The sequence below is a fragment of the Prionailurus bengalensis genome, chromosome D1 (genome assembly GCF_016509475.1).
Source record: "Prionailurus bengalensis isolate Pbe53 chromosome D1, Fcat_Pben_1.1_paternal_pri, whole genome shotgun sequence".
Lineage (NCBI taxonomy): Eukaryota > Metazoa > Chordata > Mammalia > Carnivora > Felidae > Prionailurus > Prionailurus bengalensis.
The window spans coordinates 22,810,324-22,834,243 of record NC_057346.1 but is presented as its reverse complement, the minus strand read 5'-3'; the positions used below and the strand labels follow the sequence as shown (position 1 = coordinate 22,834,243).

Here is a 23,920-nt window from a genome sequence, read left to right as displayed (position 1 = left end):
AATCCTCTTGCACTGTTGGTGGGAATGCAAACTGGTGCAGCTACTCTGAAAAACAGTATGGAGTTTCCTCAAAAAATTAAAAATAGAACTACCCTATGACCCAGTGATAGCACTACTAGGAATTTATCCAAAGGATACTGGAGTGCTGATTCATAGGGGCACATGTACCCCAATATTTATAGCAGTGCTTTCAACAATAGCCAAATTATGGAAAGAGCCTAAATGTCCATCAACTGATGAATGGATGAAGAAGATGTGGTTTACATACACAATGGGATACTACTTGGCAATGAGAAAGAATAAAATCCTGCCATTTTCAACAACGTGGATGGAACTGGAGGGTATTATGCTAAGTGAAATAAATCAGTGAGAGAAAGACAGATATCATATGTTTTCACTCATATGTGGAACTTGAGAAACTTAACAGAAGACCATGGGTGAGGGGAAGGTGGGGGGAAGTTACAGAGAGAGAGGGAGGCAAACCATAAGAGACTCTTAAATACAGAGAACAAATTGAGGGTTGATGGGGGGTGGGGTCAGGGGAGAGGGGAAAATGGGTGATGGGCATTGAGGAGGGCACTTGTTGGTTTGAGTGCTGGGTGTTGTATGTAAACAATGAATCACAGGAATCTATCCCCAAAACCAAGAGCACATTGTGAACACTGTATCTTAGCCAACTTGACAATAAATGATATTTAAAAAAAAAAAAAAAGAATTTATCTCTTTGTCGTAGTAGAACTGAGGTTCTGGTTTTCTTTCTGGCTATTGCTTAGTGCCTCTTTCAGTTCCAAGAGGCCATTCATAGTTCTCTGCAACACGGTTATTCCCATAGTCAATTTACAATATGACTGCTTCTTCAAGGCCAGTGGAAAGGTCTCTCTCCTAATTGCTAAGATTGAAGCTATAGTATATAATGAAACATAATAATATGTATAATATTCCATCACCTTTGGTAATTCTATTGGTTAGAAGCAAGACACAAGTTCTGCTTACGCTCAAGGGGAGAGAGCTATTCAAGGCTGTGACTCACTGGATACATCCTATTCCTTAGGATATGTCTGCCACAGGTAGAAAACAGGAAGTAAGTACAACAAATGAGTTAAAATTTTTATCTAAATAATCAAATCACAAGTTAACCTGTTACTTAAAAAAGAAAACTGCACAGGACGCCTGGGTGGCTCAGTCGGTTGAGCATCTGACTTCGGCTCAGGTCATGATCTCATGGTTTGTGAGTTCGAGCCCCTCATCAGGCTCTGTGCTAACAGCTCAGAGCCTGGAACCTGCTTCAGATTCTGTGTCTCCCCCCGCCCCCACCCCACCCCCCGCTTGTGCTCTTCTCTCTCTGTCTTTCAAAAATGAATAAACATTAAAAAAAAATTAAAAAAAAGAAGACTGCACAAATACAAATATTAGAGATTGCAAAGGAGAAATAAACATCCAAAACAAGGAAATTTTTAAAAATATGTAAGTTTCATGGGGCACCTTGGTAGCTCAGTCGTTGAAGTGTCTGACTTCAGCTCAGATCTCTGCTAACAGCTCAGAGCCTGAAGCCTGTTTCAGATCCTGTGTCTTCCTCTCTTTCTGTCTCTCCCCCATTCATGCTCTATCCTGTCAAAAACAAATAAACATTAAACAAAATTTTAAAAAAATTGTTTCGAAACTAATTTGTATAATCCTATGCAAATGAATATAAACATCTAGTTGAAATAAGTAATTTTCTAGGAAAATAGAATTTTTACCAAACTGACCCAAGCAGAATTAGAAAATCTACACAAATTGATTTCTATTTAAAAAAAAAAAAAATAGAGAAAATTATAAAAGAGCTCTTGTCATTTCCCAAAAAAGCACTAGATCCACATGGTTTCACAGAAGAATTCCAAAAAAATCTTTAAAAATTAGATGATCCCAATGCTATTTAAACTATTTCAGAGTATAGTGACACCTGGTTGGCCACCTGGGTGGCTCAGTCAGTTGACTCTTGGTTTCAACTCAGGTCATGATCTCATGGTTCATGGGATCAAGCCCTGTGTTGGGCTCTGCACTGCGCATGCGGCCTGCTTGGGATTCTCTCTCTGCCCGTCTCCCCTGCTTACATGTGCTCTCTTTCAAAATAAATAAACAAGCAAGTAAATAAATAAATAAATAAGTAAACAATTTAGAAAGAACTATTTCAGAGTATAGATAAGGAAAGGAGACTTATTCTTTTTATTTTTTTTATTTTTTTTTTTAACGTTTTTATTTTATTTTTGGGACAGAGCGAGACAGAGCATGAACGGGGGAGGGGCAGAGAGAGAGGGAGACACAGAATCGGAAACAGGCTCCAGGCTCCGAGCCATCAGCCCAGAGCCCGACGCGGGGCTCGAACTCACTCGAACTCACGGACCGCGAGATCGTGACCTGGCTGAAGTCGGACGCTTAACCGACTGCGCCACCCAGGCGCCCCACTTATTCTTTTTATTAAACAAAATAATATTAATCTCCAAATCCAAATGAGATTATGTAATAGAGAGCATTATAAAAATCTCACTTATAAACATCAATTTGAAAATCTTTGACAAAGTATTAGCAAGCAGATCTCAATGGCAGATAAAAGGATAATATAGAATGAATTATTTCATCTTTGTTGAGTAACAAGCCATTCAAAGACTGAGTGGCTTAAAACAATAAACAATCATTTTCCTGTGTTTGAGGAATTCAGATAATCCCAATGTGCTCAGCTGAGTAGCTCTGCTAATCTCAATGAACTAGACTCCTATGTCTAGGGGGTATCTGGAAATTTTTTGATTTAGTCACCCTTGGCTAGGGTGACTCAGCTCTGCTCTACATGCTCATTTCCCCCTAGGACTAATCCACTAGCTTAGACACGCCTTATTCATGACAATGGCAGAAGCATAAAGAGCAAGATCCAAGCCCATTTTGAACCTCTGCTTCCATTAAAGTTTGCTAACATCCCCAATGGCCAAGGCAAGTTACAAGGCCATGCCTAGAGTCAGGAAACTGGGCAGGTAATCCCACCGGCAGTGGGAGGACATTGAGAACTTGCAGGTTAAAGGACAGAGACATAAAGGAGAGATGACTGGGGCGCCTGGGTGGCGCAGTCGGTTAAGCGTCCGACTTCAGCCAGGTCACGATCTCGCGGTCCCTGAGTTCGAGCCCCGCGTCAGGTTCTGGGCTGATGGCTCAGAGCCTGGAGCCTGTTTCCGATTCTGTATCTCCCTCTCTCTCTGCCCCCCCCCCCCCCAAAAATAAATAAATAAAAGTTGAAAAAAAAAAAAAAAAAAGGAGAGATGACTAATTAGGTCCAGATGATGCAATTTACCACACATTATGGCCAGGGGAGTCTTATTCTAGGGATACAAGAGTGGTTCCATGTTAAAAATATCAGAAAAATCAGATGATCATCCCAAAAGATAACAAGAAGTCATTTCACAAAATTCAACACCTGTTCATACATTAAAAAAAAAAAAAAAACCACCTCAAAATTGGCATTGATGAATGTCTTTAACATGATAAAGTGATATATACCTGAGTCTGAAGGCCAGTAGTTTATTTGATGGGGGAAATATTAGATGGTTTCATGCTAAAATAAGAAGTAAGGAGGGGCACCTGGGTGGCTCAGTCAGTTAAGCTAGGACTCTTGATTTTGGCTTAGGTCATGATCTCATGGTTGTGAGATTGAGCTCCTGTCAGGCCCCCACTGGGTGTGGAGCCTGCTTAAGATTCTTTCTCTTCCTTGCCCTCTTCCCCTCCCTCAGTCACATGTGTGCATACATGCCCTCTGCCTCTACAGTTAGTGAATGTAATATTAAAAAATTACTCAATGTAATTAGACAAGAGAAAGCAATTAGAGGCCTTAGAATTTGAAAGGAAGAGGCAAAAGTATTTTCTTTTGCAAATGCAAGGTGTATACCTGATGAAACCAAAAGAAGCAATAGACAAACCGCTACGGCTAGCCTTTCCAAATGTTGAAATCAACTACGAAGGTCTGTAATTAAAACAGCAGGGTATGAATACATAAACAGATGAAGGGGACAACTTTTGAAAAGATGTCCTTGAAAATTTAAATGGCAGTTGAAAAAAATTTTTTTTTATTGAGGTAGTGCTTTCTCTGTTCCTTCCTATATCATAACCCTCAACTGTAACTACACTTCTGAATTCTATCATGGTATTTCTGTCCTGTTTTTAAACTTCATATGAGTGCAACTGTATAGATGAAATGAACTGTACTCTTTTGTGCCTGGCTTCTTTTGCTCACCATTATGCCTTTGGGAGTTATCCGTAATGTTGCATATAGCAATAGTTCAGTCTTTATATTGCTGTGTAGTGTTACACTATATAAATATACCACATTTTATATTTTCTGCTGTTGATGGACAATTGGGTTGTTTCTAGTTATCACCAGTAAAGCAGCCGTGAACCTCTTCCTACCACTCCGCTCTCTTCCTCCTGCTCTTCCCTTTATGGCAACCCCTTCATTTGGAAAATCGTGCTGATTAAAAAAAATTGATTCTACGTGGGTTATTGTTCAAAGGAAACAAAACAGCTGCCTCCAGTGCTCTCAAGGCACAAGAAACAACGATTACAGCCATTTCCTAATATGATGTAGGACTAACATGGTTGGGAATGGTTAAAGGGCTCAAGAAGGTTAGGGTTTTAAGTGAAATGCTTTCTTGAAAAGTAGCAGCCAATGAAACTATTAAATAGTTCTTTACAGTTTTTAAAGATTAAAATGCAAACATTTTAGTCACAATGAGGCCTATCATAGGGGAATTGAAAGGGAAATGTGACGACCCCCGCCCCCCCCCCCCCCCAAATTACACATCGGCTCTCCAGTGAGCTACTTTCCATTAAAGAATGAAATACTTTCTGGGGAAATTGGACAGGCTAAACAGCCTGTCCAATTGCCCACAGTGACATACAGGAAAAAGACAAGTCTTTATAATCAGAGGGATTAGAGCTGTAATTATGCCTCCAGATTGTGTGGTTTATGCTAATTCTGTCATCCCTCTTGGCCTGTTTCCTCCCTGAACATTCTTATAGACATCTTTTGATGGACCAGTCACTCTTTTCGCTACATAGGGTAGACCTGCTAAATCATAGGATGTACCTAATAATGAGGTTGAGAAGATTACCATATATTTCAAAGTACCAATTTACAGTCTCATCAGCAACATTTTTCAGATGCTTATTGACCGTATGGGTATTCTTTTTAGTAAATGATCTGTTTAAGTCTTTAGCCTATTTTTTTGTTTGGTAGTTTTTCATTATCAAATTGATCTGCAAGAATACTTTTTTTAATGTTTAATTTTATTGAGATATAATTGATACATAACATTGTATAAATTTAATGTATACAATGCGTCAATTTGATACATCGATATATTACAATATAATTGCCGCTGAAACATTAGCTAACACCTTTATTATGTCACAGTATTATCATTTCTTTTTTGTGGTGGGAACAATTAAGTAAGATCTAGTCACTTAGCAACATTGAAGTTTATAATACAGTATTGTCCGTAATCACTGTTTTGTGCATTAGAACTCTTGGACTTATTTATCTACTGGTTGCAAGTTTGTACCCTTAAACAACACTTCCTTAATTCTTCCATGCCCTAGACCTTGGTAACCACCCTTCTACTCTCTGTTCTTACTAGTTTGGCTTTTTTAGATTCCACATATATGCTTTTTCTATCTAATTTATCTCAAACGCTATAAAATTTCATGCCTGTTGTCGCCAAGTGGCAGAATTTCCTTCTTTATCATGGCTGAACAATATTCCCATGGTGGGGGGTGGGTATCACATCTCTTATTTATCCATTAGTCTGTTGATGAGTAGAAGTTGTTTTCACAGCTTGACTACTATAAATAATGCTGCAATAAACATGGGAGTGCTTATATCTCTTTGATATCCCATTTTCATTTCCTTTGGATGCATAACCACGAGTGGAATTTCTGGACCATATGTAGTTCTATCTTTAAATTTTTGAGGAACCTCTGTGCTGTTTTCCATGCTAGCTTTACCAATTTACATTCCCACCAACAGTGTCCAAGAGTTCCTTTTCTTCTCTACATTCTCAACAATATGTATCTCTATTTTTCTTGATGACAGCCATTTTAACAGGTGTGAGGTGATATCTCATTATGGTTTAGATTTGCATTTCTTTGACGATTAGTAATGTTGAGTATCTTTTCATGTACCTGTTGACCATTGGAAGTCTTCTTTGGAAAAATGTCTATTTCATTCTTTTTCCCGTTTTTAATTGGATTTTCTTTTCCTTTCCTTTCTCTCTCCCTCTCTTCCTTCCTTTCTTTTTTTCTTCCTTCCTTCCTTCTTCCCTCCCTGTCTCTCTCTCTCTCTCCCTTCTTTCTCTCTTTCTTTCTTTCTCTATTTCTCTTTCTTTCTTTCTTTCTTTCTTTCTTTCTTTCTTTCTTTCCTCCTTTCTCCCTCTCTCTTTCCCTTTCTCTCTCTCTCTCTCTCTCTCTCTCTCTCTCTCTCTCTCTCTTCCTTTGGATTCATAGAGAGAGTGATGTGTTTTGAGCCCAAACATACCAATTTGAATCACCCCAGTGCTGTTACTTACTATCTCACCAAATGGCCCTAAACTACTCTCAATATCTCAGAACCCCAGTTTCCTTATTTATGAAACAAAAATGATAGCATCTTCTTTACTGAGTTGTTGCAAGAAAGAAATTAGATCTTATATTAATTACCTGGCATGTATTAGGTGCTCAATAAATGCCATAAGTTGTTTTAGTGTTACTGAATTGTATGAATTCTTTATACATTTTGGATATTAACCCATTATCTGATATATGGCTTGGAAACATCATCTCCTATTTTGCAAGTTATCTTTTCATTTTTTTGGGGGGGGGGTTTTGGCTGTGTAGAAGCTTTTAATTTGATTGAAACCCACTTGTTGAATTTTACTTTCGTTGTTTGTGCTTTTGGTGTCATACCTAAAAAAATCTTTGCCAAGACCAATGTTAAGAAGTTTCTTTCCTATGTTTTCATCTAGGAGTTTACAGTATTATATCTTTTGTTTAAGTCTTTAATACATTTCAAATTAATATTTGTGAATGGTGTAAGATAGGGGTCCAATTTCTTTCTTTCTTTCTTTCTTTCTTTCTTTCTTTCTTTCTTTCTTTCTTTTTCTTTCTTTCTTTCTTTCTTTCTTTCTTTCTTTCTTTCTTTCTTTCTTTCTTTCTTTCTTTTCTTTTCTTTTTTCATCTTGTTATCCACTTTCCCCAACATTATTTGTTGAAGAGACTATCCTTTTTCCATTGAGTGTTCTTGACTCCCTTGTTAAATATCAATTGACCATAAATGCAAGAGTTTAGTTCTGGGCTCTCTGTTCTGTTCTTTTGGTCTATCCTTCTATTTTTATGCCAGTACCATACTGCTTTAATTTTTACAGCTTTGTGGTATAGTTTGATATCAAGAATTGTGATGCCTCTAGCTTTGTTCCTCTTTCTCATGACTGGTTTTCTACTCAGGGTCTTTTGTAGTTACATACAAATTTTAGCATTGATTTTCTATTTCTGTAAAAAATGCTGTTGGAATTTTGATAGGAATTGTGTTGAATCTATAAATGGCTTTGCATATATGGATAGATATTTTAGCAATATTAATTCTTCCAATTTATGAACATGGGATATCTTTCCATTTGTTTATATCTTCTTTAATTTCTTTCATCAATGTCTTGTAGTTTTCATTGTATAGAATTTTCACTTCCTTCCTTAAATTTATTCCTTAGATTTATTCCAAGTACTTTTTTGTTTGTTTGAATGCTATTTTGAAGGAAATAGTTGTCTTTATTTCTTTTTCAGATGTTTTGTACAGATGCAACTAATTTCTCTGTGCTGATTTTATATCCGCCAATTCCCCTGAATTTGTTGCTTAGTTCCAGTAGCTTTTTGGTTACATCTTCAGAGTTGTTCATATTATCTGCAAATAATGGCAATTTTGCTTCCTCCTTTCTCATCTTTTGTTTATTTTTCTTGCCTAATTACTATGATTAGGACTTCCAGTATATCTTGAATAAGAGTGGTGAGAGTGAGCACGTTTGTCATGTTCCTGATCTTAGAGGAAAAGCTTTCAAGTTTTCTTTGTATGTATAATGTTAGCTGTGGGCTTTTTTTTTTTCAACGTTTATTTATTTTTGGGGGGACAGAGAGAGACAGAGCATGAACGGGGGAGGGGCAAAGAGAGAGGGAGACACAGAACCGGAAACAGGCTCCAGGCTCTGAGCCATCAGCCCAGAGCCTGACGCGGGGCTCGAACTCCCGGACCGCGAGATTGTGACCTGGCTGAAGTCGGACGCTTAACCGACTGTACCACCCAGGCGCCCCATGTGGGCTTGTTATATATAGGTTTTATTATGTTGAGGTATATTTCCCCTATAACCATTTCTTTGATGATTTTATTCTCATAAAATGTTGTTATATTTTGTCAAATGCTTTTCTGCATCTATTGAGATGATGATATGATTTTAATTTTTTATTCTACCAATGTGGTATATCAGATTTATTGATGTGCATATGTTGAGCCATCCTCGGATCCCAGACATAAATCCCCCTTGGTCACGGTGATTAATCCTTTCAATATGTCATTGAATTTGCTAATATTTTGTTGAGATTTTTATATTTACCAGGGATATTGGCCTATAGTTTTTTAATAATGTTTTTATTTGGCTTTGGGATCAGGATAATGTTGGCCTTGTAAAATGAATTTAGAAATGTTCCCTCCTTTTAATTTTTTGAAAGAGTATGAACATTGATGTTAATTCTTCTTTAAAATTTTTCTTTAATGTTTATTTATTTTTGACAGAGAGAGAGACAGAGCATGAGCAGGGGAGGGGCAGAGAGAGAGGGGGACACAGAATCCGAAGCAGGCTCCAGGCTCTGAGCTGTCAGCACAGAGTCCGACGCGGGGCTCGAACTCATGGACTGTGAGATCATGACCTGAGCCGAAGTCGGACGCTCAACCAACTGAGCCACCCAGGTGCCCCTTTCTTAATTAAAAAAAAAAAAAATTTTTTTTAATGTTTATTTATTTTTGACAGAGAGAGAGGCAGAGCATGAGCAGGGGAGGGGCAGAGAGAGAGGAAGACACAGAATCCCAAGCAGGCTCCAGGCTCTGAGCTGTCAGCACAGAGCCCCAGGCAGGGCTTGAACTCACACACCGTGAGATCATGACCTGAGCCGAAGTCAGAAGCTTAACCAACTGAGCTACCCAGGCACCCCAAATGTTTGTTTATTTTTGAGAGAGAGAGAGACAGAGTGTGAGCAGGGGAGGGGCAGACAGAGAGGGGAGACACAGAATCCAAAGCAGGCTCCAGGCTCTGAGCTTTCAGCACAAAACCTGATGCAGGCCTCGAACCCACTAACTGCAAGAATGTTAATTCTTCTTTAAATGTTTGATAGAATTTGCTGGTGAAGCCATCTGATCCAGGAGTTTTCTGTGTTGGAAGGATTTTGATTAGTGACTCAATCTCCTTACTCATCATTGGTCTATTCAGATTTTCATTTCTCCCTGATTCAGTCTTGGTAGGTTGTATGTTTCTAGCAAGTGATCCATTTCTCCTAGGTTAATCAATTAGTTGACATATGATTGCTCTTAGTAGTCTCTTATAATTCTTATTTTGTGTTATCAGTGTAAGGTCTCCTCTTCCATTTCTGATTTTATAATTTGAATCTTCTCTCTCTCTCTCTCTCTCTCTCTCTCTCTTTTTAGTTAGCCTACCTAATGGTTTGTCAATTTGTTTATTTTTTTGAAAAAGCAGATCTTAGTTTTGTTGATTTTTAACATTGTTTTTCTTGTCTTTGTTTTATTTATTTCTATTCTGATCTTTGCTATTTCCTTGCTTCTGCTAGCTGTGGGCTTATTTTGTTTTGTTTTTCTAGTTCTTTCAGGTATAAAGTTAGGTTGTTTATTTGATATATATTTTCTGAATATATGCATTTATTGCTATAACTTCCCTCTCAGAACTGCTTTTGTAGCATATCATAGGTTTTGGTATGTTGTGTTTCGATTTTTTAAAATTTTATTTTAAAAATTTACATCCAAATTAGTTAGCATATAGTGCAACGGTGATTTCAGGAGAAGATTCCTTAGTGCCCCTGACCCATTTAGCCCATCCCCCCTCCCACACCCCCTGTAGTAACCCTCTGTTTGTTCTCCATATTTAAGAGTCTCTTCTGTTTTGTCCCCCTCCCTGTTTTTATATTATTTTTGTTTCCCTTCCCTTATGTTCATCTGTTTTGTCCCTTAAAGTCCTTGTATGAATGAAATTATATGATTTTTGTCTTTCTCTGACTGACTAATTTCACTTAGTGTAATACCCTCCAGTTCCAGCCACATAGTTGCAAATGGCAAGATTTCATTCTTTTTGATTCTCGAGTAATACTCCATTGTATATATATACCACATCTTCTTTATACATTCATCCATCGATGGACATTTGGGCTCTTTCCATACTTTGGCTATTGTTGATACAATGTGCTGCTATAAACATTGGAGTGCACGTGTCCCTTCAAAACAGCACACCTGTATCCCTTGGATAAATACCTAGTAGTGCAATTGCTGGGTCGTAGGGTAGTTCTATTTTTAGCTTTTTGAGGAACTTCCATACTGTTTTCCAGACTGGCTGCACCAGCTTGCATTCCCATGTATTTCCATTTTTGTTTCCCTCTCTCTCTCTCTCCCTATATATATATATATATATATATATATATATATATATATATCTTATTTTTTCTTTTGATTTCTTCTTTGAACCATTGGTTGTTCTGGAATGTGTTATTTAACTTCCACATGTTTGTAGATTTCTCAGTTTCTTCTTGTTACTGATTTCTGGTTTCATAGCCTTGTGGTCAGAAGATACTTGGTATGATTTCAATCTTTTTAAATTTGATAGGACTTGTTTTGTGTCCCGTTATATGGTCTATCCTGGGGAATGTTACATGTGCACTTGAGAAGAATGTGTATTCTGTCCCTGTTGGATAGAATGTTCTACAAATGTCCATTAGGTCCATTTGGTCTAAGGTATGCTTCAAGTCCATTGTTTACTCGTTGATTTTCTGTCTGGATGATCTATCCATTGCTGAAAGTGGAGTATTGAAGTTTCCTGCTACTATTGTGTCATTGTCTATTTCTTCTTTAATCTGTTAGTGTTTGCTTAATACATTTAGGTGCTCCAATGTTAAGTTTGCATATATTTATAATTGTCATATCTTTTGGATGAATTAGCTCCTTTATCATTATGTATTGACCTTCTTTTCCTCTGATTACTATTTTTGGCTTAAAATCTGTTTTGTGTGATATAAGTGTAGCTACCCTGCTTTATTTTGGTTTCCGCTTGTATGGAATATCATTTTTCCATGCTTTCACTTTGAGCCTATGTGTGTCCTTAAAACTGAAGGGAACCTCTTATAGGCAGCATACAGTTGGATCTTGTTTTATCCATTCAGCTACTCTGTGCCCTTTTTTGACAGGGGAATTCGATCCATTTATCCATTTACATTTAGAGTTGTTATGGATATGTAAGGACTTACTAATGCTATCTTATTGATTGTTTTCTGGTTGTTTTGTGTCTATTTTCTTTCTTTCTTCACTCTGTCTCTGCCTGTCTTTGCAAATTGGTATTTTCCATGGTCGTTTGCTCTTTCTCCCCTTTGTTTAGCTTTTATGCATCTACTCTAGGTTTTTGCTTTGTGCTTACCATGAGTCTTATTGAAGTTACAATAATTGTAGTTACATCATTTTTGCACCTAAGTCTGATGGTGGAGATCAAGTGTCAAGTAGATTAAATAGTCCAGTTTAAGCTGATGGTAATTTACCTTTGATTGTCTACAAAAGCTTCCCCCCTTTTATTTTGAGGTTATTATTTATCTCTTATATTGTGTATTTATTAATAATTACAGGAGCTACAATTATACTAATGGTTTCCCTTTTGCCCTTTGTACTATATAGTTAGGTGGTTAACACACCATCCTATTAGAATTTTCTAGGCGTGACTGTACATGAAGCTAAAGCAGTGTATTGTGTATTTTTGTATGTTTTCATGCCATTGGTTAGCATCTTTTCATGTCAGCTTAAATAACTCCTTTCAGCATTTCTTGCAAGTCAGGTCTAGTGGTAATAAAGTCCCTCAGTGAGAGCCAAAGCATGGGAGACTCTTAAAAACTGAGAACAAACTGAGGGTTGATGGGGGTGGGAGGGAGGGGAGGGTGGGTGATGGGCATTAAAGAGGGCATCTTTTGGGATAAGCACTGGGTGTTGTATGGAAACCAATTTGACAGTAAATTTCATATATTAAAAAAAATAATAAAGTCCCTCAGCTTTTTGTAAGAATTATTTTTGCATTCTGGATACAAGTTCTATGGAGGATATAAGTATTGCAAATCTCTTCCAAGTCTTTAACTTGCCTTTTTACTCTCTTAATGATACATTCTAGTGAACAGACATTGTTAATTTTAATGTGGTCTAATTTATCAATTTTTAAAAATGATTTTGCTTTTTAGGTCACGTTTAAGTAACCTTTGCCTATTCCAAAGTTATAAATGCATGCTATGCTTTCTTCTAGTTTTATTGGGTACTTTTCCTATTCAATTTATAATCCAGTTTGAATTGGTTCCTTTTGCATATTGTAACATAGAGGGAAGCAGCAGAGAAAGATTAGGAGAGGAAAGAGAAGAAAGGACAGTTGTGATGTATCTGGACTACATATTAACAGACCTACAAGTGGCCATGTGTGAGCTATGAATATCACAGTGGCAGGAATTTCCTTATTTTCTCCTTCATACTAACGTTGTATACGGGTGTACTTTGCAGGTGCCAAGAAAATCATGACTGAGTTTGAAGTGAACACTGTCCACTTGGAAAATAAGATTGTGTCTGTAGAGGAAAATCTCAAGTGTCTACCATCCATTTTACTGCTATTTCTGCTTAATTATAGTAATGATAAAAATGGGAGTTTAAGACAAAAGTATTTGTGAATGTTCAGGTGAAGTGCTTCTAGTCCAGCTCAACTATCTTAGCTGATCATAGGGTTTGGGAACAGTCTTGTTTTAAATTTCGCTGTACAGAGCCTCTTGGGACAGGATTCTTGAGTATAGAAATGCCAATCCCTGTCATGGGAGAGGTCTGTTGTTCAGAATCATCATCCTCTGACTGAGATAGAAACCGAGCTGGAGGTGCCAGGAAGGGTGACACTGAATTAAAGAGACAGCTGGGGTACTTACAAGACAGACAAGGCAAAAAAGCAAGGGCAGGCAGGGTATGAAGGGTGAGAAACATCAACACTTCAGAGTGAGGCCTCGGGAGGGCAAATATCTTAGATTTCGATGTTACAATAATTGTATCTGCAACATTTATGAACGTAAGTCCGATTGTGGAAATCAAATGTCAAGTCTCTGCAGAATTTCTGACACACCATATATGATAACTGCAGAATGTTATCTGTAATAAGAAAGAACATAGAAAATAAGTCAGTGATCTAAGTTTTCTTTTTTTTTTTCACGTTTATTTATTTTTGAGACAGAGAGAGACAGAGCATGAACGGGGGAGGGGCAGAGAGAGAGGGAGACACAGAATCAGAAGCAGGCTTCAGGCTCTGAGCCATCAGCCCAGAGCCCGACGCGGGGCTCGAACTCACCGACCGTGAGATCGTGACCCGGGCTGAAGTCGGACGCTTAACCGACTGAGCCAGCCAGGTGCCCCAGTGATCTAAGTTTTCTTTTTTTTCTTTTTTTTTTTTAATTTTTTTAATGTTTATTTATTTTTGAGACAGGGAGAGACAGAGCATGAACGGGGGAGGGTCAGAGAGAGAGGGAGACACAGAATCTGAAACAGGCTCCAGGCTCAGAGCTGTCAGCCCAGAGCCCGACGCGGGGCTTGAACTCACGGACCTTGAGATCATGACCTGAGCCGAAGTCAGACGCTTAACCGACTGAGCCACCCAGGTGCCCCTAAGTTTTCTAAAGACAAGTCAAACCCGGCACTATTCCTGCCCGTGGAAATTTAATTAGGCATCAGGGTGGGTTTAGGGATGGCTTCACAGCGTATCCGTACCATGAGGACTGAGGCAGGGAGATGTAGAAACCACCGGCCCCCTTCATGTTCGTTCGCCTGAGGTCCCTACAACTCTATATAGCTGTTTCATTTCCTTTCCTGGTAGATTAGCAACTAGTGCTTTAGTGTCTTCAGAGTTAGAATCTGGTCCATTTCGTTGGGAATATAGGGCCCCCGTCTTCTTCCTCCTGTCTCATTTCCCCCAATCCTCTTCTGTCTGCATGCACAGGGACCTGAGCTCAGAGGCATTCTGCTCGTCGGTTCCTCTCCTAGACTGGCCGTAGTCTGAGATACAAAATCGCTGAAGCGCTCTCCTAAGAATTTTCTAAGATTTTCACGGTACCTCTACTGGCCCTCTAACTTACCCTGGAAAATCTTTAAAGACATGCACGACTCAAACGTCTGAGCAATACAGGAACCAAAGCCTCTTCTACAGCGATCTGTCCGTGTGCGAAGGTGGCACGTTACACACTTCAGAGGTGTCACTGCTGGAGAGTGTAGAGCTGGTGTCAGACCAGGGACACTTTGGAAGGAGCTGGAATTATCTAGACCTGATTGTGGAGGGTGGAGGAGTAGGGGTGACGGGGGGTGGGGGTGGCGGATGAGGAGCTGGTGGTGGGTAGAATAGCAGGTAGTAAGCAGTTGGAGCTCTCACCAACTTCCTACCACACAAATGCGATTGTGAGTATAAAAGGATTCTTCGGATCCCTGTTTTAGCCGTTTTAACCTAGGTAACTCAGAGCAAAGATTTAGCCCCCATGACTTTGGTTTTTCCAGCTTTAAAACGGTTCTATTAATGATGGCCTGGCCAACTTGGCAGCACTGTAGATAGGTGGGAGTGTAATAATGAGGGTGAATGCTTTAAACTATTTTACCCAAGGGGCGCCTGGGTGGCTCAGTGGGTTGAGCGTCCGACTTCCGCTCAGGTCATGATCTCTCAGTTCGTGGGTTCGAGCCCCATGTCGGGCCATGTGCTGACAGAGCCTGGAGCCCGTTTCAGATTCTGTGTTTCCCTCTCTCTCTGCCCCTCTCCCACCCACACTCTGTCTCTGTCTCTCTCTGTCTCTCAAAAATAAACATTTTTTAAAAATAAAAAAAGAATAAAATATTTTACCCAAGCTAGGTTACTAACATTTGCCGCTTAGATATTATGAGGTAATATACTCTGTAATTTTTAACTTTGAACTGAATGTATGTAAGGTCCTCATGAATTACAACATATTAGTAACACTTCCCATGGTATTGTGGGATAACCTAATCAGAAATACAGGTTTAATAAAACAAACAAAAAACCTCTCCCTGGTGCACCTAGGTGAGAAAGGAAAGTAGCATTTATTGAGCATCTGATTTGGGCCATGCTTTCTCACTTTGCATCTGATTTAATCATCACAAGAGCCTGGTGAGTAAGTATTTCCCCATTTCTCAGATGAGTAACCAAAGGTACAGAGATTTTAAAACAGCAATTTAAAAAAAAAATTTAGTGAGAAATAATTGTTCTTGTTTTATTTATTTTTTAATATAATTTATTGACAAATTGGTTTCCATACAACACCCAGTGCTCATCCCAACAAGTGACCTCCTCAACGCCCATCATCCACTTTCCTTTCTCCCCCACCCCCCATCAACCCACAGTTTGTTCTCAGTATCCAAGAGTCTCTTATGATTTGCCTCCCTCCCTCTCTGTAACTTTTTTTTCCCCTTCCCCTCCCCCATGGTCTTCTGTTAAGTTTCTCAAGATCCACTTATCAGTGAAAACAGATGGTGTCTCTCTTTCTCTGACTGACTTATTTCACTTAGCATAATACCTTCCTGTTCCATCCATGGTAAGAGAGCAATTTAAAAATTCTGGTTCTAGAGCATCCAGTATTTCCTCTCCTATAATCACTTGTTTTCATATAAACTCCCTGATAAGGGTATCAAAAGTCACTGTCTAAAACAAACTACAAAATTATTCATTATAGACTGACGAGCTGTCACAGCAAATGGGATACAGATTTATGAATGGAAAGGATGACCTAAGGAAAATCTTGCTAGGATTTTAGATTATGGGGAATGGTAGGGACAGAATGGGGAAAGAATAGGAAGGGGCAGCCATAGAGGCTTGAGCCCCTGGTGAGGAATGGCAGAATGTTGAAAAGGTCAGAAAAGTTGGCCCGTAAGGCAGAAGGAGCATTCTGAAGAATGGCTTCCCCTCCCTTATAAACGTGGTCAAGGCTCAGCCCTCCATGGATACCTCCTGTACATGTAGAGTTTCCAAGGGCTCCTGAGATCCTGCCTCTGGAGCCCACTTCTCAGGTCTGTGACTCACCTACAATGAAGCAGAAAAGGAAGGAGACTATCAAGAAGTGTTTGTCCATCCTGAACCAGAAGTCTTCTGTACAGGAGGAAAAGAAGCCAGGAACTGCAAGAACAGCTCTTTAGGCTATAGGGAGGAAACCTTCTTCTTCACAGGGCAGGAATTATTCATGCCTAAGGGAAACCAATCACACAAGCTTTTCTCTGGAAGCTCAAGTTCATTCTCTCTCTACCCCATAGCAAAGCATAAAGATAATTAGTAAATTTGGGGTTTATATTCAGCTAACTTGGTTTTTTAATTATAATCTTTAGCACAGCAATTATTGTTATAGTTACTACATTATCATTCTTATTCTAATTTTACAGAGAGGGAAACTGGGGCTTGGTGAGGTCCAGTATCTTACCCATGATTACATATCTAGTGGAGGCCACACTTTCAACCACCTTGATTCAATGCCTCTTGGAGATTTATTCATACAATCAACGAATAAGTATTATTGAGAACTTTGGTGTTCCAGGTACAGTTCTGTGTGTGCACGTAGAGCAATGTATAAGTAAGAAAAGATCATGTAGCTCCTCACCCGATGGGGAAGAAACAGGAGAATGAAAGAGAAAAAGATGTATAATCTATGACCAAGCTGGGCCTTCAACCTAGAACTTCTGATTCTCAGCCCAGAACGACTTCACCTTAGCAAAAATCTGTCCTCCACAGTCAGGGGCTATTTACTCTGTAGGGCTGGGAGATTCTTGCTAGAATTACCACACAACATGATCTTTACCAAATTTATATTGTGAACTGGCTCGTTTTTCTATGATTTAGGTATCTATCTCTACAAAAGTTAACTCAGTTAAGGCTCACCATGGGTAAAGCACTGGGAAACCATGACTAACCCTGGCATTCCAAGTCTGCTTAACCTGTGTCAGTGAGCTGATGGCACCTTGGCAAGAGGTATCGGGAATCTTCCATGCAGAGCTAATTTAAGGACATATTCTTGCTTGTAGGAACAATACGTTCATTAAAACATATCAAGTATGACATTTTTAGATATCAGGTGAAGATTGGGTGACATGAAGTCTTACGTCAAATGCCACAAAAGTTACAATGTTCTTTTTCTATGACCAGAGTGTGGAGCCGATCATTGCCCAAGAAGAGAAACATGAGGGAATTCGTTTCTTCGAAAAGAATTGATTCTAGAATGAAAAGCCAGATTGTGAAGTCTTGAGTCTAGTTTTCTATTCTGCCATATTTCAGGAGGGCATCTTAGAAACTGGATGGCATTTTTTTCAGGACTTTTCAAAGGCTTATCAAGAAGGCAAAGCCCTGAGCCTTTGGTGCTTGGGTTTACAAGGCTATCAGGGCATTTCATTTGTCACCTATTTTCTCTGATTTATCTGTTTAAAGAGAATGACTCTAAAACCATAGCAAATGAAGTAAAGAACATTCCAGGTTAAACTGCAGTTGGTTTTCAGTGTCTACTCTTCTTTCGAGGTTCCCCTTGGCAGATGCTTTCTGAAAGGCCCATTGAGTTTTGAATCTCCTTTCTGCTGGATTATTTCTAGTTAAGATTGTGAAGTTTTGCAATTCTACCCAAACATTGGGTACCTGACTTACTCCTCATCCTCCCCCAGAACCTTACCCATCAAGTTTTTTCTTGGAAGCAATTTCCTTCTTCATTTAGCACGGCATAGGAAAGAATAAGTATTAGAACCTACTAGAGGCTGTGTGGTACGATGGAAAAAGAGGATTTTCCTGGGAGCCTGAGACTTTTGGTTGATTACTATGTAATTCATGGCATCTTTAGCAAGCCATTTATCTGTGATTTTTAGACTTCAACAATTCTATGGTCCTTTATGACTTTAACATTCCATGGTTTCATAATGTAAATCATGAATATGGATACTAAGATCTGTTATTCTGACCTAGCATTTTGCCTGGCACATGGTGATGTGCTGAGCATATGATGGATAAATCTCACGTGATACCACTATCCACAACCCCACTGATACAGAGTCCCAGATTAATGCACCCCATGGCAAGAAGGCCATCTACTCAGCCTAGATGCCATTTGTCCTGCTCTGATGAGACAGCAGAACATTGTGTCCTCATATTCATTCTTGGCTTCAGGGTTGGTAACTGAAATCTTGGTGATACCACAGATGAGCAACCCTCTTAATCTGGCTTCTAAATGCTGCCCTTTTGTTTTTTGGAGGGAACGGACATAGAGTCAGAAGTCAGGCTGCTTTGTTCCTTGGCTTCCAGGGGAAGTAATGGCTTTTCAGAGTGTATATAGAGTGTGAAATAATGATCTTTAAAAAGTGTGGTGGAGAGGAGCCTGTTTTCAGGGCCTAGGGAAATCACCCTCTTCTTCCAATTGCTGGTGATAAGAGAGGTGAAGGAGAGAAGAACAAAACCAACATTTATTGAGTGCTTGCTGTGTGCCACACATGGGGCCAGCCACTTCTACTTGCATCGTTTCATGGAGCCCTCACAACACCCTGGTGGTGAAGCGTCCATGAAGCAGCCCGGCTGAGGTTCAAGCATAGATCAGTGTCACTAACATTCTCTTTGTTCACAATATTGCTGTTAACATAATGTTTTAGATGAAAAGTCCTGATGGTAATGAAAAGTTTCAAAAAACCCTTTCAGGACTGTTTATGGACTGAATTTATGCACGTGTGGTAACAGATTTTTGTTAGCACCTTATTTTGGTTCCTGAGCAAAATTTATTAATATGGGGTTTAGTGGCCTCTTAGTTTCATGAGGTCCATGAACCTTGCTAGAAAATTTTAAATTTTTCACTAACCTCTTGTCGGGGAGCAAGAATTGCTGTCCCCTTCAAGATCCTTCTAGCCAGACTAAGAATCAAATTGACATGAGACAGATTAACAGGAGAAAATCAAATTTAATAGCATATCTATGGCGGACCCACATAGACATATAATATATATATATATATATATATATATATATATATATATCCCCAAACTAAGGAAATGGGGGCAAGGGTCTGGGACCTCAGAGGATAGGAATGCAATTTATGGGAAGTTTTAAAAAAAGAGTAAATATTTGGTAAACAAGTATTTGCTGGGCCACTCCGAAATAGTGGGACATGGAGAACTAGGTTCCTCCCATCTACCATACCTAGCTCTTACCATGTTGGAGTTTTATCTATGGGTGATAGCTTTCTTCCTGGAGCAGGTCCTCCATCTAAATTCTTTCAAGAGGTTGAGGGGTGCTTTTCCTGAATCTGCTGGCTTTTGATTGATTGCTTTTTAACTCAAAATAATTTTCATGCCAAAGTGGTCCATCTTGGGGCCTCCCGCTCTTGGCTACACTCTAAAGGATATCAATCACTCCGTTCCATAGTCAATGTTGGCAACAAACTACAAAACGTTAGCAGTGCCTAAGATTTTGTTCCTAATAGAAGTAAGTGAAAAAACAGGAATCAGATGTCTTCATTTGCATCTTTGAACTTACTAGGACACAAAGGTCACAGTGGTTGTATGTGTGTGTGTGTGTGTGTGTGTGTGTGCGCGTGTATGTGTAAATGTTCTTGTGAATGCAGATAGAGTAAAAGTGCATCTCACTTCTGTCTTTCCAGAAGCTATATCTTAGAATTTGGAATTTTTCCTAATAAGAAAGCTCAGTTGGAAAGAATGGGCGTGTTTCTAAACGTAGTTGTGCCATTTTACAAAACCCTTTTCTTGGGGCTTCTGCACATTTTCTTACCAGCCTGCTGAATAAATAGAAGCTCCACTTATATCGGATAAACTTTGGTGAACCATGTCGGCACTGATTCGTGGACTGCAACGAAGGAAAAAACTCTGTCATCCATTTTCCTTGTCCAACAGTTCCTATTTCTTGAAAACCTTGAAGCAGCCATTGAGGAATTGGCACTTATGCCACACCCCTTCATTTTACAATGGGATGAAACTAAAGCCACCTTCAGTGTTGCCAAGCTTCCCCCTTCTGATTTTGCTTGCTCTGCGCATGCTGAAGCCATCGAAGAATTCTTACATCATGAGTCTCCCCTGGGAAGTGTAAAAGTCAACGACTTTTTGTCAATAGGTAAAAAAGGTGGTTTTATCATGCAGAACTTTGAGGGAAGCAAAAGCTTCCTGTCTCTTTCTGCAGACGGAATGGAACTCCTGCAATGCTGGGTGGGCATCTGGTTTTCCTTGCCTCCTAGCTACTCACTTGTTTTGTGACAGACATGCACTGACAAAAGACTATTCAAACAACTCTAAAAGAAATTCTGTCATCAGCCAAAAGAGCCATCGACTTTATCCAAAGTAATTTTCTAAATCATCACATTTTAAAAATGCCTTTGCAGGGAATAAGAAAATCTTCTCTGTCACCACCGAAGTTCTCTGGCTTTCAAAGGGACAAACTTTAGTACCGATTTTGATAAGTTTTATTTGTTTACTTTTTAAAGAAAAAGCAAACCTACTCTTGAAACAATTTGAAAAAGAGGACTTTATTCATGGTCTGGCTCACCTAAAAGATACTTTTAACCATCTGAATGAGATAAAAATTTGCACTCAAGGTTCTGTATTTCTCGTTAAGGTGTTACTGAAAAATTAAAGATTTCTTGGCTGAATTGCCGATATTAAAGAAGAAGGTAGAGGTCAATATCCTTGCAAATTTATGTTCTTTCCCCCCAACTTTATTCAGATATAATTGACATATAGCTTTGTGTAACTTAGCAACTTTCAAGAAATGTAGCACAAGACTGTGACTTGTAATCGCGATGCTGTGCATTAAATTCCTAGAACTTACTCATTTTCTAACTGTAAGTTTGTACTCATTGGCCAACATCTCCCTCTCACCCTCTTGCAAATGTTAAAGTGCTGTGGGAAAAGCTTTAGCAGGATGGAATTGAAACACAAAATTTGTTGTCAATTTATTTGGCTCTTTTCGTGTGCTTCATTAGTAAAGAGATTGAACATCCGTTCAAATCTTTTGTCCCTTTCATTAATATTTTCCCAGAGTTATTGATACATGCTTGACATATAACATTGTGTAAGTTCAAATTATTAATAATGTTTATTATTGTTGTTTTTAAAATCTGTAGAATAAGTAGTTTTATTCTGTTTTATTCCATATTTTGTTAGGAAATGGTCCCTCTATTTCTATTTTCTGGAAGAGATGGTAGAGAATCTGTATAATTTCTTCCTTAAGTTTTTGGTAGAATTCACCAGTGAACCTATGGAGGGTACGGGGCGGTGGGGGGGGGGGGCTCTCTATTTTGGGAGGTTATTAACTATTTAAATTTTTTTAATTAAAAATTTTTTTAGATTTACATCCAAGTTATTTAACATATAGTGTAATAATGATTTCTAGAATAGAATCTCATGATTCATCACTTACATATAATACCTAGTGCTCATCCCAACAAGTGCCCTCCTTAATGCCCCTTGCCCATTTAGCCCTTCTCCCCTCCCGGCACCCCACCAGCAGCCCTCAGTTTGTTCTCTGTAGTTAAGAATCTCTTATGGTTTGCCTCCCTCTCTGTTTTTGTCTTATTTTTCCTTCCCTTCCTCTATGTTCATCTGTTGTGTATCTTAAATTACACATATAAGTGAAGCCATATGATATTTATCTATCTCTGACTTATTTTGCTAAGCATAGTATGCTCTACTTCCATTCACATTGTTGCAGTTGCAAGACTTCATTCTTTTTAATCGCCGAGTAATATTCCATTGTATATGTATGTACCACATCTTTATCCATTCACCAGTCAATGGACATTTGGGCTCTTTCCATACTTTGGCTATTGTTGATAGATGCTGTACACATTGGGGTGCTTGTGCCCCATTGAAACAACACAGTTGTATCCTTTGGATAAATGCCTAGTAGTGCAATTGCTGGGTCATAGGGTAGTTCTATTTTTAATTTTTTGAGGAACCTCCATACTATTTTCCTGAGTGGCTGCACCAGTTTGAGGAATGCAAGGAAGGTTTGACATTAGAGGAAGGAATCAATTTAATTGTCCCCATTCATGGAAGAAGAGAAACAAAACTTCAATGATAAAAACCGAATATCAATTTATAATAAAATTATCATCAAATAACAATAGAAGAGAACTTTAAAATTTTGATAGAGTGTCTATTAACATCCACGTAATGGTGAATTATCAAATCAGAAGTCCTTCCAACAAACTGTGCAAGAACAACTGGATGGCCATTTGGCGAAAGATGTAACTTTGCCTTTACACCATACAGAAATATTAACTTTACATGGACCATATATGATATATATAAACTAAAATGATAAATCTTCTAGAAGAAAATTTAAGAGAAGATATTAACCACATTCAAGTAGGCAAAGACTTCTATAATGAAACATGGAAACACAAATCATAAAAGAAAAAAATTATAAATTTAACTTCATCAAAATTCAAGTCTTCTGATTTCTGAAAATCACTACTAAGAAATTACAACAGTAGACTACAGTTGAGAATATACTTCATATGTCTCACGAATATACCATTCCATGTGACTAGTGAGGCCTTTCGAGCTTTTGAACCCTGACCCTTTACTGAGTTATCAGGTCTGAGTTGACTCACTCCCAAATGTGAATATCAGCTTAGAAAATACATCACAAGGCTTCCTTGGACTGGGCTTCAGTTTTCATTAGCACTCAGTAGCAGATCCATAGCTGCTTTTCAAAAGGGCTAGAGCTGTGTCAAGGAGGTGAGAAGTCGCCATCTCCAAGTGGACGTTACCTCTTTGTTGCCAGAAGCTCCAACGTCTGACTATCATCAGCCACAGTGTCTGTAGTTCAGAAAAGTCATTAGGGTTGAAGGGCTCAGAGGTAGAGAGTGGGCCACAGCTTTTCCCCTATGGGAAAAAGTCCAGGTTTTTTACCACACACACACACACACACACACACTTCTGGGGTTACCACAGCTGCAGGGAGATTGTTAGTCTGTGGTCGGGAGGGTGGTGCATGCAGGGAGGAGGTGAAGCTAGTGTGTAGGGCATGGCTGGAGCAGTGGGAAGTTTTTTCCTCCTCCTCCGCACCTTCTCTCACTATTGGTATGGCCCCCCTCACTCCTACGTAACTCCCCCACTCTGGGGCTCTCTCCTTTCCCATCAGATGCTGCTGTGGCTTTGCGCTGCAGTCCTCTGTGCTTTCAGCCAATATATAGATGATCTGCTGTGTAGCCAATTTCCTAAACCTTAGTGGCTTAGAACAACAAAATATATTATTTCGAAGTTTCTGTTGGTCAGGAATCGGTGTGGCTTAGCTGGGTCCTTTGCTTCCGAGTGTTTCACGGACATAACGAAGGTGTCGTTGAAGCTGTAGTGATCTTGTGGCTCAACTGGGGGAGGAGTCACTTTCAAGTTCACTCACACAGTGTTGACAGATTGAGCTGTTCAACTGGTTATTGGCTTCAAATGAGAAACACAGCCCTGGATAACACCTTGATTTTAGCCTTGTGAGATCTTAAGCAGAGAATCCAGTCACGCTGTGCCCAGACTTCTGGCCTACAGGAACTGTGAGATAATAAATCTGTGTTGTTTTAAGCCACTGTGTGTATGATA

General features: G+C 39.0%; 1 protein-coding gene across 1 annotated transcript; it reads right to left on the bottom strand.

The window, feature by feature from the left end:
- Positions 1–13,337: 13,337 nt before the first annotated feature.
- On the bottom strand, positions 13,338–16,608 carry PATE3 (prostate and testis expressed 3). Its single transcript, XM_043578847.1, has 3 exons — positions 16,383–16,608; positions 14,440–14,562; positions 13,338–13,462 (listed from the first exon to the last, which is right to left on the bottom strand). The coding sequence occupies exons 1-3, from the start codon at positions 16,429–16,431 to the stop codon at positions 13,338–13,340; spliced, it is 297 nt and encodes a 98-aa protein (XP_043434782.1). The 5' UTR covers positions 16,432–16,608.
- Positions 16,609–23,920: the final 7,312 nt, after the last annotated feature.

Coding starts and splice junctions, on each gene's coding strand:
- PATE3 (XM_043578847.1), bottom strand. CDS start 16,431: ATGGACAAACACTTCTTGATAGTCTCCTTCCTTTTCTGCTTCATTGTA. Junction 14,563..16,382: donor CCTTTTCTGCTTCATTGTAG/GTGAGTCACAGA, acceptor TACACTCTCCAG/CAGTGACACCTCTGAAGTGT. Junction 13,463..14,439: donor GTCTTTAAAGATTTTCCAGG/GTAAGTTAGAGG, acceptor TTCTTATTACAG/ATAACATTCTGCAGTTATCA.